Here is a 17,903-nt window from a genome sequence, read left to right on the forward strand (position 1 = left end):
ATCCTTTTCCCTGTTTTTATTGCACATGACATATTACATTGTACTGTACAGGATGCTGTGATGAGAAATTCCCTGCTTATTTAATTGTGATACTTCAACGAATTTGAAAGGGAGTGCTTTATTTCCATTTCTTTAATTTACTAGTTCTTTAGCTGATGATTTTATTAACCCTTGTATTTGAGAACTGATGCTTAATGAAAAAAGAAGAAGAAAAAAAGGCCCTTGGCAGTATTGTGAAGGCCTGGAACTGCACTTTAATAATGAGGGATAGAGCTATGGCTTTTGCTGATGGCTGTGATCAGCTCTGTGACCTGATTACGTCGCAGAGTGTCAGCAGCTGAGACACTACAAAAAGGAGCGCATCCCATCAAATCTATCTCCATTGTAATCACTCTCACTGCTGAGAGGCTTGTTAGGAGCGGAGGATCCATCAGGCCTCATTAGCACCATTTACCATCAAGGAGCTCAAAGAGCAAATGTGTACCCTCTCATCAGAATAATGAGAACCAAAGTACTCCTATTATCTAATTGGATCAACAGTGCCACTCTCTCCATTTGGTTTTCCGAGCTACTTATGGATTACAGCTCCCCCAAATTAGTTATTTTTGTTAATTGTCAGGGTGGAGGTGTGCCCACGGTTTTCCATATACAGAAGCTTTTCACATCTAAAGAGCAAGGCACAAGCACAGTGAAGACTGAGTTCCTTGGAGGGCACTCCTAGATTATACTGACACTATCTCTTTTAAGCTCACTGTTAGTTAAAATAGGTACTGTACAGTACCACTGTACATACACTGTTTTCATATCAACCGATGAGAAAATAAAAAGTATTGTTCTCTTTTAACCATCAGGCAGTTCATAATGCCAACTCTTATCATGACATCTTCTTACTCTCTATGATAAAACTAGTTGATTAGTTAATTGCTGAACTCGGATTTTTTTTCTTCTTTCTTAAAAAGCTCGCATTTTTCCAGTAAAGAAACTAAACTGGCTGAAGGGCTCAGCATCCACAGTTAAAATGTATTTGATCCTGCTGAAGTCAAGAGACTTAAATGAATGCAACTGATGACAATTTAGCTCTATGTTTTAGTGAACTAGAAAATTGGCTTGCAGGTAGCATTTATAGAAACAGAAGCATCAGCCATGTTGCCATATTCTTAGTGATTCATTTCCTTATGAAGATTAAGAACAACAGCTAAAATGCACATATCATATACTTAATACACATAAAGACACCCAAATTCTTTATGTTTTCTCTTATTCATAATAACAGAGCAAAAAAAGAGAAATTTCTGATTATTACATCTCTGACTAATCCAGGGGCAGAAATGGCACTAAGATCCTGGTGTGAGGGCAGACTGAGGCTGAGCAGGTGGACAGCTTCCCTTGAAATCAGTGTGTATCTACTGACATAGAATCTAGCAGTTCTCTTACCCTTGCCTCTAAATTTAAGATATAAAAGTCCAGGCCTGCAAACGCTTCCTGGAAAGTGCTGAGGGCAAACAGAATATAAGCAGTGTTACATGAGCCAATAGCTCTTCATAATATGCCTGTGAAAATGAAAATTTGATTTAGAGTCCTCTACCTGTACTATATCAAATTAATCAGGTGATCTTGACATATTATTCCAATGGATTAAATCTCTTTGCTACAGTGGTCTTGGGGAGCTCTGGTATTATGGTTCTTATTGCCATTCAAAGGAAAATAAAAATCATACCATCTTTGTGAACACAATAATTAAATTAATAACAACCATTTATATAGCATATTTGTTAATACATATAATTTTATTATTGTGATTGTAAGAAATCCTAGGCTATTGGGAGTTAAGGCCACACCACGTGTCATTTAAAAAATCATTTCCCTAAATTTGCTGTAGGATCTTGGATTTGATCTACAGCTTCATGTCTCCAGAGATTACTGATCACCATATATTTAGCCAGACAGATGGACACTTACAAGCCCTGACTTTTTACCAAGGAGCAGCGTAATTATAAAGATTGCACATACAAACAATCTGGTAAATCAACCAGCCTTAAATATGCAGGAGGGAGTTTTGAGTGTCAAACTTCTGATTCTTTGAAGGGGGCAATTTTCAAAGGGCAAATTCTTAACATATTGTGGAAATTCAGCTCCTTAACAAGTCCAAGTTGATCACTCAGAAATGGAGGCATCCAGAATTACTATTCACTTACAGTCTCAGTTTTGAAGATACATACCTTTCATTTCTTGTTTAGTTGCTATAATTTCATTAATTTGCAACAAATGTAGTTTAATTTTGGGAATGTAGTTTAATTTCAATGCATAATCCTGTTTTGTAGGCAGATGCGTGCTCTAAACAATACATGCTGAATATTAGAAAGACGGGTGTTACATTACACATTTCTTATCAATATTTATCTATATTGTGGTGAGATCTGCAGTACTGATTATATACCAAGGAATGTTTGTAAAAACAATTAATAAAAAGACAGCCCTTATTTAAAAGAGCTAAGCAGACAGAGATTCTGTAATTTTATCCAACAATAGGGAAAAATTCTTCCTTTCTCCTCTCTTTCACTGCAACCTGTGGAATTATTGGATTTTATATTATGTATGGAATAAACAAGGAGTATTTCAGCCCGGCTGAATCTATAGTTTCATTCAGTGAGATAGTCACAGTAGCAGATCTTTAAACATACAATGTTTGTCCACACTTTGCTTACGTTTTCTGTGGAGAACTTGTAAAGGGAAAACGACTGGAAAATTAGCCTGGCTTTATATCTTCAGCTCTTACAATGAACATCTTTGGTGCCAAGTGCCTCATGCGAGTGGCGACTGTGAACCATTTCTGGAGCACAGATATAAACAAGCAGGCTTCTAGGTGGAGCTGATCTGACTATGAGTTATAGGTATTATAACCAACTTTTCTTCCAAACCAATACCCCATCCCTCCAGAAATCTTAATAGGCTTTTGAGAGCCTCCATTTAAAGCTGGCTGCATAAAATGATCCTTTGATGAAAAGGGATTGAAACAAGGGTTAAAGTAGACATTGAAAGGTTATTGTAGAGGGCACATTGTTCATACAATCCTCCTTTAATATGTGTGGTGTGCACCTGCGATAAGATGATTCATTAGATAAGGCCTCACTTTGACAAGCTCCATCGTTCAACCCTCGGGGTAGTGATGGAACAATTCTGCACCCACCCAGTAAATATAACAAGGTCAGCATTTTTTTTTCTGGGACTTGGATGGGGATAGCAAAGCTCAGGATGCATCTTTGTTTATGTGTTATGTTAAAAAAAGGAGGAGATTCTCTAAAGTGATGCCTTTTATTTTATTAGTGGGCCAAAACTGAAAATACAGCCCCTCTTCTAATTAAATAACCTGGTAATAGAAAACTACCAAAAAAAAAAAAAGTTCATTTTTTTTCACCATACACATTAAGAGTAGAAACTAAACTTCAGATTCACATTCAACCCAAGCTGTATTATTTCAACAAATGCTTACCAGGGCCTAACATCCACATAAGCACTTTGGATATTACTGTATACCTAATTTGTAGGATTTATAATAATGTCATATAAAATTACTCAGTTACCATTTCCAGTCTTAAGTTACATTACCAGATTTGTTACAGTGACTTTACACGAAACGAGCAGTTGTGTTAATTTTATTCCTGGTAACTGGAATAAAGAATGACAGTGGCCACAGTTCTGAAAGGTACTTAAGTATGTTGCATCAATGGAGTTATTTACATATATAAATTCAGGCACACATCTCTCTGAATCTTATTAAGACCAGAACTGAAATAGTTTATAACAAATAAACAGCTCCCCAAACACAGACAATGCACAATTTCTGTTTTACATGTATCATAAACCTTGTTCAAATTTCTATCTGGAAATTAAAAAAAAAATCCCAAAGTCTCCCAAATTCGCATTACAGCCTGTCAGATTCATTGCAAATTACTGAATTTGGTTAAATCAGTAAATGAGTAAGCCACCCCATTAAATCCATCAAGGATACCTCATCACAATTTAAGCTTTGCTCCCTTACTTAGGAAATTTAAAATCTTTTTATAAATGCCTCACAGTGAAGTAATAAAGAAATGCTATAGCTTGCAAAAAAAAAAAAAAAAAAGAACAAGGAAAAGTATAGTCTTAACAGTACAGTAGCACATTAATATAGTTCTTTGTCATTAGGCCGTTATCCATGGAAGGAGTATGAGAGTCAGTAGTGACCTACACACATTTAAAATACCATGTTATTACATTATCGTGATCTCTTCAAAAGGCTGGATTAAAGAAAGCCCCAAGCCCTTTCTGGCTTGAGAGTGCTTTGTAGCACCTCCTAACTTCTTCCCAGTTCCCAGATTTTCCATTTCTTACCTTGTCTGCCGAATCAATATTTATTTATCTCCAATATGTGCACTTTCAAATTGCTGTCAGACAAGCGGAACTCATTTTTGTCCCAAGATCAGCCTGCCATCAAAATTCACTGTTTTGCCCATCTTCGACTCACCTGTCCTTGTGCATTAGTGACGAGCTGACCTGTGACCCCCTGAAGGCTGGAGAGTGCGTTGCCAAAGGCCTGTGAGCTGGCTATGGAGCCCATGGCTGCTGCCGCTGCAGCCGCTGCTGCTTGACTTGCTAGGGGATTATTAACCAGCTGGAAAAAAAAAGAAAGACAAGATCATGGTAAAGCCACTGATAAACACAGGAACGCAGAGTGCTAACTGGCAAAGAGAAAGGCGTTTGTGCTAACAAGGAGCAAAACTCTGGCTGCTCCAAGAGCTTGAGTAGTTTTGAGAGGTTCTTATTTCTGAGGCGCTGGCCTCTTTGACAATGAATGGATTTAAAAAATCCAAAGGAAATTCCATACAAATATTGAAGAACAAAACTCTCTTTTTCCCTTGTGTTCTTTGATTCGGGGGGGGGGGGGAGGGAAGTTATGCCTGTCTTGTTTCTTTGGGTGTAACAGCCTAATGCCACAGGTATAGCAGCTTAATCCTGCTGTTAACAGAATTCAATGAAAGATTAGCATGTGTTTTGAACAGGATTGGGATATTTGCTTGGGGATGCACTTCAGAACAGAGACTATTTAGCTAATGACCCCAGAAATGAGAAAAACCCGCAGCTCCTTTCAATTTATATTGTCGAAGAATTAACATCTAGAACTAGATAAATCACAGCTTGGAACTCAACCCTATGATTAACTTCAGTGGAAATCAACTGAAGATTCAAAATTTTCCTTTGCAAAATATGAGAGAAAGGTCCTAAGAAACTTGCTGTTTCTCATCTGTGAATGACTAATTACTGGGCTCACATAAAATTTTCAGGCAGGGAGTCTTAACATGCACTCTAGGGTGTTCTATGTACTTCATATACAGCATTGAGCCCACGTGTGCCTTTCACCTTAGGAGACTACCTGAATCCCACAGAGGACCACTCACATCAACACTTGGGTTTATAAAACATGTGAAATGGTTGTTCCCCTGTCAGAATCAAATGTCCTCTGGGAGATGCCTTGTTCACCGGATTATTGTGAAGTTTATATTTCCTCATCCTTTTCTGAGAGTGAAGAAACTTTGAACCATGTGCACAGAGATGACAGTAGAGAAAAAAGCCAGGAACTGTCACTGATACAGCTGCCCCAGTAACAATCACAGAAACTGAGTTCAACAGAGTGACAACATAGTTTAGTATGGCTTGGCCCCCTAACAATCACTGCATATAGCAGGGCTTGCAAAATGCATAGTAGTGTGGGCAGAAGTTTGATAGAAAAAAGAAGTCTGGGGGCAGCAAAGACACTTTTTCTTATGTTTATGTAAAAATGCTGAAGCTAACTCAAAAAAGGTTGACATTTGAGCTGAAATTAGAAGAAGTTTTAAGTCCTGAGATGATAAGTGAATTTTCAATCCTGTGGAAATGGAGAGTCAGACAGGCTCCACTTCAAAATAGGTTATAAATAATTAATCAGTGATTAGTAGATGTTTTAAGCATGTTACAGATATGAGTAGTGTGTATGTTATAGATGTTTAGAAGCCCATCAGTAGAAGATGTCAGATATGGTTATAATCTATGCTTATAAGAAACCTACTTGTCTGTTGCACATTACGAAATCCACAACAATTGATTGGTCATACATTAAAACATCTATTAATCATTTATTAGCCCTTCATGAAGTATTTATAAATGGAACCTTGATATAAAGTGTTGCCTAAAGGGGTGCCTTGGGCACATCCAATCCCTCTAGAAATTGAAAAGTAAATAACTAAATAAAGATTAGTAGCAATGCTGGGCAGAAAAGATGACATTGTTGGAAGAAATATTTTGATTTGGAAAGAATTGTTATAGGAGTCTCCAAAACCAGGCTGCTGCACCTCATGGTAAGAAAACCAAGCAGATATAAAACACAAAGGGAGAAACTGCAATGACTGCCAGGCCAGTCTTTATTAGCAGTGAAAAGCGTAGAGGTGTGCCTCATGAATAAGGTGAAGATCTGTCCCTGAATGTACAGCATACACAATTCCCCTGACTGCACAAGGTGCCACCACCAAATGTAGGTGCTTCTACTCCTCAGTGACTTCAGGGGTATTGCCTGAGCACAGCAGTATAATGTCAAATAACAAACTTCGAAAATTCATCAGTTTGCTGTTCAAAACAGTGGAATATAAGTAACTTCATTATTGGTCAGATTAGAAGCTGGTAARCTCTGCCCTTCACTGCACCCCTTCATGGGCAACACTGGGACTTCTGTAATCACCTTGTAGCTGTAAACAGAGAGAAGACAACAGCTGCAGTGAAATTATATGGTTTTTAGAAAAGGCCTTCAATTGTGTTGTAGGTCTTATTAGGCACCCACAAATTACCGCATCTGTTATTTGGCATCTAACTGTAGGTATAAATAAGAATCTTTGCACAGCTATCTGACATCAGCTAACAAAATAAACTAGCTGCTATAGTTTATGGCCTCAGCTGCATGTAGGAACAGTTATTTGGGGAAAATAAGTAAGCTTGTGAATCTGAAAACTACCAAGGGTTAAAGCCTTCTGAAAATCAGACTATCATCTCCTAGAATCTCCGTTCTATTTTTCTTGCTCCAGTTTTCAAAAACTGTACATTTTCAAATACAACAATAAAATCTAATTAAAACAAACCCTGGAGACACTCAGGATTGCTTTTAGTTGCATCACAGAGATAAGCTACTTATTAAAAATGATGGCAGAGGCTATGATATGCATAGGTACCCTGGGTAGTACCATGTTCCAGGAGAAATCACACTGAATGGGCCAACTCACAGAGTAAGACACTACCAAATGCATACAAACACATCCCTGTCTGCCCATAAGTCTGATTAAAAAAGAGAAGATACATCTTTCTCTGAATGCTGTGGGAAGCTGTTGCGAGCTGTTGACTGCAAATTACATTCTGCTAAATTAACCCCTTTTATATCAAGATGCAAATTGGGAATGGACAAACCCATTTTATTTCATTATATCTGGACCACAGATAACTTCTGATACATTCTATCTTGCCATTATTTTAAAAATAGTCTTTCTGACTTGAAAGATTAATGCCATTTCTTAGTGCAGGCTGGACACCAGAGAACACTTATTAGAAATATTAGAACTGTATTGTGAAAGATCCCACAAAGGATTCTTCCCCTTTTGTTTCTGTATTTAAATAATGATTTAATTTGGAAGGTTGAGACCTTTGGAGCTGTCAATTCTCCTGCCCAAATTTCTGCTTCCGGTCGAAACACCAACCACAGCAGCAGGTAATAGCAATCTTAGTTTAAAGTGACAGGCCTACCCTCTCAAGAATGCCTCTGTTAATGACACGATTATTTGGAGGAGCAAATTTTATAAGGAAGAATCTTGTAATAACTGAGTAGTTCCAGTAAATTCTTCTGACTCCTCAAAGCTGAACTTTTACAGGAAAAGTATATGAAACTGGTTCTGCTCTAACTCAGTGTACAGCAGGAGCCATTCCTCTGAAGGAGACAGAATTCACACAAATACAAAAGATCCTGTAAAACAACGGGGGATGAAAGAGGCACTACTTTCAAGATCCTAAAACTGTGACAAGTGAAGTGAGAGTTTTAGGCTTAGGAAACAGTCTTCTAAAAGCACAGTTCAAGGAAAGAATGGTGGAATCAAAGTTGCAAGCAGCTCTCCTGAGAGACACAAGTACTTTTTCTTGTGGCAGAGTATTTTCTTCCTCCTTTTCCCAAAGCCAGCTTAGTATCTACGTGAACTTATTGTGAGAAACTCATCAAGCATTCACATATATGTTGAATACAACATCAGATTTGATAGCATACGTAATAATTTTACTTTTCTCTTCCAAGTGCTTATCATACTGAACTTTGATTCCACTGGCCTGGCAATCAAAGAACCAGTTTTATTCACTGCAGTATCACTCATTCACTTTTTCTTAACAAATGCTGAGAAAAAACAAAACATATGGTTTGACTGATGAAATGCAAGGCCAAGATATTTCAGGATGCCAGACCATCATATGAAAAATTGGGCCTGCCTTAGTGCAACCTGAAAGGTAAGGTCATTTTACGTAATGCCAGTATAAGAAGAAACTTAGATCCTGTGGATTTTTCAAAGGATTTGTGGGAAAGGCTAAGGAATGAAGATACTTTATCTGAATGTAGCAATGGAGAAGGAAGTGACATACTGTGGAGTAACAGTAACTTTTTTTTTCAAAAATGTTTCTGTATTTTTCAGGATGGTTTTAAAGATTCTTATATCTCTGGATACTTCCTAGAGATGAAATTAGTGTAGAAAAGCAATTTGCTTGATTAATCACTGACAGATCCTCAGTCTCTTACCTTCTCAGACAATCCTTTCTGTAGGGAGCTACACACAATATCCAGCTACTGAGGGGGTTTTCCTAAATAAACGTTTTTCAAGGGAAACCAACAAAATCCTTTGATTTAAATAACCTCAAAAGTTTAGAAGAATTCAGCAATGGCTCTCAATCAGAAACACATGACACTTTTTTTTTTCTCTTCAGACTGTGGGGAAAATGAATATAGAAAAGAAATTTTCATTAGAATAACATTTGCTCTTGTAGGAATCCTTAATTGAGAATCTATGTGAATTTTATCTCTGTTTAGATTATGAGCAGAATGACCCATTAAAATCTATTCAGTTTTATTTCCATTTTTTCACAGCAGATTACGAGATAAGATTCTGGGTAGTAGTCATGTGAATTGAAGGAAAAAAGCATCTGTTTTAAACAGGGCACAGACTTCTGAGGATACTCTGGTGCCATCCTCATTGCCGTGATCAGCATTACCATTCATATCCAGTAACAGCACACTATACATAACAATAACAGTTCAAAAATATCTTTAATTCCTTGAAGACATAGGAGCAGAGCATCCCAACCTAGATACCCATACACTTGACCTCTAAACATAAATGAGCTGATGCAGAAGTACAGTTTCCTTGGAAGACCGTACTGGCTCTTCTGGCAAATTCATTACATGGTATTGATGCTTATTTTCCTAATCATCTTCAGTATGCATGTATATCTTGTACCACCTGATAGCTCCCTGGACCTACATGAAATCTCAAAATCCTTGAAGGAATTTAAAAAAGGACGCTGGAAAGACTTTTTCACTTAATCCTGGGAAAGCACCTAGATACCACAGGGATGAGCTCCAAATAAATGTTCATAATAATCAACAATAAGAGGACTACTTCGCATTTATATAGAATTTTACAGTCAAATTTTTCAACCATGGGTGCCTGAGCTCTGGCTGTTTAATTTACCTTTAGGGTCTTAAGCAAAAATAGCTCAATTTTTCAAGACACCTGAGAAAAGGCAGAGCCCARGAAGACCAAGACAGCGAACCAATGATAGGTAACATAAAACAAAACAAATTAATTATATACAAAAAGATACTGTAATTAAACACTTTGGGAACCCTATATATTTCAGATTTCAGCAAGGGACATATTTTATATTTTGCCCCTCCMCCCAACATCCTTTTTAGGCTTAAGTAATTGGGTAATTACAACATTTAGCTTTTATAAATGAACAATAGGGTAGAATGTCTAATAAAATGGCTGTCACACAGGCTAATCATGCATAGCTTTGAAAATACGCCCCAGCAGGCAAATGTTTGATGCAAATCCCAAATTCTGAAAAAAAAAATCTGTCAACAATTGTTATTTGTACAGTGCCTGGATATGATCAACCTATAACTATACAACCTAGCTACAGTATTCAGACCCATCCAATAATATGTAGGTAATTCAAAATTGCATAGAACTATATTTGCAAATGGTTGTACACAGTAAAGAGTTCTAAACAGGCAAATTAGACAGACATTTTAGCATATGCACATATGTCAGATATGGATGTGCAGAATACAGTGTAGAGATGAGGATATTGGAATATCTGAAAGCACAGACTTGCCAGGGACATTTAAAATATCTGCTTCTCGCAGATACTTAATCTGCTCATTATATACATTTATTGTGGCTGAGATATTTGCTGTCTAAATCTATGCTGAATTTTCTATCAGGAATAAGTACTGATAGCAATATCACTGATGCGACATGACTTGATTCAATGCAAAGTGACACGACCCGAGGTGATGGGAAGCACACAGCTCTCTTGTAAGCCCTGATATGACATGGAGAGAGGAGGATGCACAAAATTTCTCACAGTGTCTTTATAAACAAGGTGCTGCTGGTCAAATTGGAACCCATCTAAAAAACTACGATTACAATTTATGTGACCAAAAACGCCACATTATAATATAGCCATGACAAAGCAAATAAACAACAAATATAATTCCCAGATCTCCAAGACCAAACTGTTAGAGATATGAATAATGCTGAAGACATTAGGACACAGACAAGGAGTGAGTGGAAACCACCCTAGCCATTTTAATTTCTGCTCCATTAGTGAAGGACAGAAAAGAGAGGAAAAGAAACTAGGGTAAAGGAATCCTGTTTGGGTCTAATCCTGCCAGATAAGGCAAATGGAAGTTGTCAGCATATCTCAGGCTGGGCCTTATATGCTTACCAAACAGAAGAGGAAAAAAGGAATGGCAATTTATAGAGCCAGATATATGTATAGACAGGCAACTGAGAAGATATTAGAAAAAAATGTAATATGTAATATAGCTGACTGACTCCTTTAAAAGCTGATGAGTACTTGTAGATGACCCACTGACTGCCCACAGACTCTAGTTCTTTGGGTTCCCGGACATTCACATTTATCACGTTTATTTATAAGTACAAAATGTTCCAGATCAGTATCTACTGACATGAACTGTTCCAGACCCTTTTGAATTAAACAGAGCCATTTTGGTTTAGTCTGGTTAGCTGCCTGACCCTTTAAGTTTACATGCTTTTTAAAACATCTATGATTGCATATTTTATGCATGGTGTAAACATGCTGTAAATATAAGGAACTTATCTCATCTGACTTGATGAAATTTTACATCAGTACCAATCCTAAAAGGTATATGGTACTCATGAGAAGGGAATGAGTACCGAAAAAAGTATCTTAATTCTCTAATTTTATAAAGTAGCTCCCATGTGTGCTAAGAATGTAAGCAAAGAGGATCTTCTAAACTCTCCAGAAGGGGCTGAAACTCAGCTCATTTCAGGTTGATTAGTTCCTTGGTTCCTGTGTTTGTCTATTTTAGAATGATTTATCTAGCTTCTGAAAGATGCTTTCCCCACAAGAAAAATGGTTACTTCAGGGCTCCCTTGCTGCTAAAAAAATGAACTCTTATCAAAAGGAAATTGCCATCTGTCTCCTCGGATAAGGGCCCAGCACTTGGGTCTCAGTGATCTAGCAGCTGTAGGAAGGGTGTCAACTGAGAGACACAACAAATTAATCTCCTTAATCTAAAACATTTATTTGCCTTTAATTTGAATGTGTGAATGCCATGTGCACATGTAAATGTGACCATTAACATATATAAAGGATAATGAACCAATAAATGTTACAGATGCAATGTGAGGTCTCACCATGAAAATATGACCCTTGATGTCTGGGTATTTGAGTAAACCTTTCTGAAACGGTCTTGTTTTACAGTATATGCAATCTTAGTATACATGTCTGGAACTGTTTATCTGAATACTCATTTTAAAAAAACAGACTTTTAGGTATAGGCCTTCTCTTTTTCCCCGAGAAGAATAAATCCTATTTAATGCTTAGGAACACATTTTTGACTGAGAACATATTTAAGGCTTCTTTAAAATTCTAAGCCAGCTGCTCTGCCAAGACCCTCATTTTTGAAGCTGGAAATGGTTCTGGATTCCTCCATTTATTTATAATGTAATAACATCATAGAGAAGGTCTGCTTCCATGTGAGCTAACAGCAAATCTCTCATTGACTTCAACATGAACAAGATCAAATTTGAAGTTAAAATTATGGGGAATATTTTTCTTTTGTCTGCCTTCAGCTCCAAACTTCGGCTACTAGATTCACCAACTTCCACAAGATTTTTTGCAAACCCAAATACAATGCTCAAGAATATTACAGATGACTTCTGAGTGCAATGGAAAGACTGCAGGCAAAGATACAGGTCAGGCCAAAATCCAGATCTGATTCTGAATCCAAGTATCAAGAAAGTTGGAAGGATTTAATCGGGTGCAGTTACTCCTCTGTCAAAATGACATGAACACTCCAATTGGTGTGTTTTAAAAGTCCTCTATTTTCCAATTTTGCATGGAGAACATATAAGATGTCAAATCAGTTGAGACTGAGTTTTGCTTAGACATTTGGGTTTGCAGAAAATCTCAGTATACAAAGTGAGATTTGGGAAGTGTGAACAAACAAAGCTGAAGGAAGAGCTTCATTCAAAAACCTAGAGATCAAAATCGCAATTCTAATAAAGTTAATATAAGGGGTGAGTGATTACCACTAAAAACAAGTAACCTGAGCCAAAGCCTGTGTGGGGAGAAGGCCGGTAAAAAAGATTGCAGGGGGTTCCTAAGCCCGACCCCGCTCGCATTTGCCTCACTGCACTGCTTTGTTATGGTTCTGACCGTCCAGTGATGGATTGGAAATATGACTTTGTTCAGCTCTTGGCCATCTGCCTATCAGTGGTGGGGCTACTGCTGCTGCTCCTTTACTAAAGATAGAGGGATGAACACTTGTGAGCCTGTGTCCCCCCTTTGTAGAGGAATTGCCTCCTAGCACCAGCACTACGTGAGCATATTGCAGCTCAGATGGTAGCAACCTCCTGCCACATTCACTTTTGGAAGCTTTAATTTGGCTCTAAACATACAAGAGGCCACTACCTCACACAGGGTGGATTACACCACTTTAAAGCCACTGTTTCTACATACCTATGCACATTATGTTCACCTTTTTACCTGCAGTCCTGCTCTGTACATAAAGCTATATATAACTGTGGTAACAACCATGTGTTCAACATGCCAAAAGCGGTGCCCTCAACGTAACTCCTACAGAAGAAAGGCAGAAGTGTTAATACTGTAATGCAGCCACACACGAGAAATTTCCACAGAGAGCCCTCCCTCCTCCCAGGCACTTCCATCTGATTTGGTGACAGCAAGAAACCTGCTCCCAAAATGAGCCATAAGTCCTGACCCAGGAGCAGTGCTGCTGGAGCTCTGTTACGCAGGCGGCATGGGGCTGGGCTGGCTGCACTCTCAGCTATGTAATTCCAGCTGGAATTTTGTCAATGCTCTTCTGAGAGGTGCAGAGAACACATTTACCAGTATTTCTAGTATTACTGGTTACCTTGGAAGGTTAATTTACTCCCCCGCCTTTCCTGTAACTCCTCTGTGGATTTGGGGGAGTTTTTCCTTTTTTTGCCACGTTACACTCCCCTTCTGCTTTTCCCTATTTGATTCCTTTTCTCTGATCTCTTATCTCCAGTCTCAGCTACGTTGTTCAAGTCATTCTGGACCTGATCACAATAGGTTTTCCATGCGGGAGTTCACAGAGAGCTGCAACAGCAGCACTAAATCTACTGCATCTGTAATGCTGCCATCTTAATTCCTAATCAGTTCCAATGCTGTATTTGAAACTCACATATTTCATCTCTGCACAATCAAAATAACATCAGGTTGCCACCAGCAAACAAAACCGGGAAATATAATTAAAAACATATAGGCTAGCAACGTATTGTTTCTGAGCTCTTTGCAATTGCCACTGTGCTAGGCACTATAAATTGACAGCAAGAGGGTATATGAAACTGAGATCCTCTTATAACAAAAGCATAGCTCCATATTGCTTGCGGTAACAGAAGAACTGCTGTTAGCTGAATGTGAGTGATGAATGCAAGTATAAACTGAGGAATTTTTTGCTGCGAGGATCAATTCCAAACAGGTTAAAATCTAAGCCCGAGACCCTCAAACACTGCTTAAAGTTAAGACTGCCTGTAAGTCTTAATACAACCCTGAGTAAATTTGAGAGTTGGTCCTAGTATGTTTTGTGACTGAGAGTTGTCCACTTCACAGACACACACTGGACATGATTTATACTCCATGTTATTTATATACATCATTATATAAAATCATGTGCAACTATTAATTTACCCCTACAGTGATACCACTGTATTTTAAACATAAGTCATGGCAAGATCTGGCTCCTAATCTACCTCCGTTTTGTATGAAGTCAGACTGTCAGAAATAATGCCTATGTTATTATTCAGTATCTGTTACCGGCTGAATGCATAGACTGGGGAAAGTCTAATTATCATTTACAATACATAATTTCCTCCATATTTATTATCAATAGAAATCTACTCATAGACATTCAGCCAAGGAATTCTGCTATATGGGCAAAAATATGTACTATCTTTTTCAACAGCAGCTCAGCTTACAACCTGAATGTCTGTAGCTTTTTCATTAAATTCATTATTGCTTTATTGTATCTAGACTCTTGTTCTTCCATAAGGCACTGTCAATAGACAGACAGATGAATTTCTTCATGTTCAAGTATTTTCTACTTTTATCTGTTGACCAGATTCACAAAATATTTATGGGCCCTGTAGCAATGCTTGTGCTTTACAAAACAAGGGATTTTTTTGTGCTAAAAATAATGTAAGTTCCAAGTTCTTGGACTGATTCTGACTTCTCTCCACACTGAAAAAAGTCTGGTACAATTTTAATGAGGTCAATGGAACTGCAATTGTGTAAAACAGAGGTAACTACCATCAGAATCAGCCCCTCTAATTTCTTACAGGCTACAAATCTGCTGTAAAGAGGGGAATGACAGCCTCATTTGGAATTCTGGCATTAGCTAATTACACTTATATTTTATTTAAATCAAATATTCACAAGCAAAGGCCTGACCCCTCTTTGCATTTTTGCCACTGTAAACTAGAGAAGCCATCCATTGAAGTCAAAACACCTACAGCTGTGAAATTAAGGGATTTTTCTGTTTGGAGACTGAAAAATTCCCTCCAACCGCCCTACTCATCCCCCGAAAACAAAACCAAAAAAAACCACAAAACACAGTTCAGACAGATCTGGAATGAAAAAAAAAAGAAAAGAAATACACTTTAGGTCACACAAAACATTTAGTTTAACCCCAAAAAACTCCCTGAAAGAAAATGTAAAATGGATCACCCATCGCAGATAGGTTTTTTGAAATTGAGAGGAAATATTTCATTTCAAGGGAATCATTCTTGCCTTTCTGCACTCCCCATTTTGGGGGTGGGAGGAACATAGGAACATATATATTTATGTATATAACTATTTGCCAAAATATTCCTTTGGAAAGAGTGCAGTCTGCAGACCTCTTTGCAAGGTATTGGTGGGTGCTACTGGTAATTCTGGCAGTAAGAGGGTAAGCCTGGGATCAAGAATTTTTCCTGCAGACAATCCAGTCAGACAATGTATGTGTCCTAATGTACCTCAAATATTGCAGAAACTGTGATGAATCCAGTCTGAGGGCAATCAAGACTGGACTAACTTCACTACACCTATGACATTCATATTACTTATATGTGCATTAAAACGAATACTCCCCATAGAATACATGGTATATGCTGAATTTTGCTTTCAGAAGTTAAAGCTGGACTTGCTCCCTTGCAAAGAGAAATTTCATGGTAACATTTTACATGAGATGAATGAGTCCTTTTTTGTTTTTCTTTTCACACATTCCTTTGAGCATTATTTTGCTTCAAAGTACTTTGCTGCTTAATTTTAGTTTGCTTTAAGAATTAATGAGAACAACTTTAAAGTTGATGTAAACAGGTGAAGTTTACCTGATTTCAACATGCCATGGCCTTTTTTTTTTTCTGTGTTGAACATGACTGTAAGGAAAGAGTGTTAAATAATCATGAACTAGAGGGCAGTGGCATGGTAAGAATGCAAGGACAAAACAGGCAAACAAAAAAGGGACGGTCTCATTTAAAACACGTAGTAACTGAACACAAGATGAAGGTGCAGTCATTTGGCATTGAATTGTTTCCTCCTTCAACAACAGTAATCAGCAGACAGGTAACAATCCTATTAGGTTTAGCTCAGACTCAGAGACAGGCAAGGATTCYGGGTTGCAACAGACCTGGTGAACATCAGCCAGCTAAAAAAGGCAAACAAGATGACCAGCCTAAACTGTTCATCAGTGTAAACAGTTTGTGTGGGTCCAGGAGCCACTTTTTGGTTGTAGCTGAAAGAGGGGAATGTGAGTGTGCTAAGGAGGAATTTCCTTTCCGACTCCTGAAGACCATTAGCCCGCTAAGAATCGCAGGTTGCTAACGCACCTGACTCGAGACGTGCCGAGAGCCAGGGCCCAGGGTCTGTTCGAGGGTCGCCTTGCATTGCCCTCTGCTGAACCCCACACCAGGGAACATCAGAAAGCTTTTTCTCCCCACTGGTGTGACAAATATCTAACTCACAGCAGATTTAACTGGTATACTGTTTTAAGTCCAAAATATTTCCTTTGATGTCAAGAAAATTACTCCAGTTATCGAAATCAGTGTCAGTGAAATAAGACCTCTCTCTTTGTTCCCGATGAATATCCATTCCGAGCAGCGTGCCTCTAAGAGCCGTCAGCCTAACAGGTGGAGTCCCATGGAGGTCGGTGTAATTGCACCGACCTACAGCAGGGCAGAATTTAGCTCACTGACGCTGGCTAGTGAAAAATAAATCAGAAACTTTATGGGTATTAAAAAGAGTGTTAAAACAGGTTGTTTTATACAATAATTATAAGGTTATTTCTCAGTAATTCAATCTACTGAGGGTGAAAATATCTTTTTTATTGTGGCCTGTGATGGTAATAATTCTCTCTGGCATCTGTAAAAGCAACAATAGCTTTTCATTGATTTTGCTTAAAAGGAAAGTTCAGGATTAGAAAATTAGTATTTCATGTGGAAACATGAAAAACTTTCCAAAGTATATGCAACGGAAATAGTAATAATTATGTTTGAGAAGGAAGGAAGTCTTCTGTTTAGGGTCTCTGGGTAGAAATCTAGAAATCTCACTAGGAGTCCCATTCTGCCATACATTTTCATTGCTTTAATTTCCTGACTGAAAATGGCAATAATAAAACTCCCTGTCTTTCACCCTGTTTGTTTGTCTTCTATTTAGATAATAAACCTCGAAGTCCATTAGGCCTGGATTACAAATGCACATACACTACAGTAAGGCAAGACGCAACTTTAAAACGATTTTCAGGATGAATCTGCATGTGGAATATCTCTTCCTGTTTAATGCACAGTATCTAGTGATGCAGGTTTTCAGGTAGGCTGGGCACCTAAGGCACTGCCATAACATATGTACCGGTAAGATTAATGGAGACCAGAAAAGTACTCAGAGGTAGAGAGATGAGTGAACATAGAAATGACTAGCAAAGCAGCTCACAAATGTAGTAGGTCTTTAGCTAAGAAGCACATAAAATGGTATGGATAACTACAAGGGGCTATTTCAAAGTGAAGACCCCCTACTGTAGATTA

The 17,903-nt window shown here is 38.0% G+C and overlaps 1 protein-coding gene across 1 annotated transcript in view; it reads right to left on the bottom strand.

Annotated features, from left to right (window-relative positions):
- Positions 1-17,903, bottom strand: part of POU6F2 (POU class 6 homeobox 2) — a 311,703-nt gene that overhangs the window by 53,476 nt on the left and 240,324 nt on the right. Inside the window, exon 6 of the mRNA XM_026082027.1 lies at positions 4,505-4,651. Within this exon, the coding sequence (XP_025937812.1) occupies positions 4,505-4,651 (147 nt within the window). The remainder of the gene's footprint in view (positions 1-4,504; positions 4,652-17,903) is intronic.

This window comes from Apteryx rowi, unplaced genomic scaffold (genome assembly GCF_003343035.1).
Source record: "Apteryx rowi isolate R43461 unplaced genomic scaffold, aptRow1 scaffold_565, whole genome shotgun sequence".
Taxonomy (NCBI): Eukaryota; Metazoa; Chordata; class Aves; order Apterygiformes; family Apterygidae; genus Apteryx; species Apteryx rowi.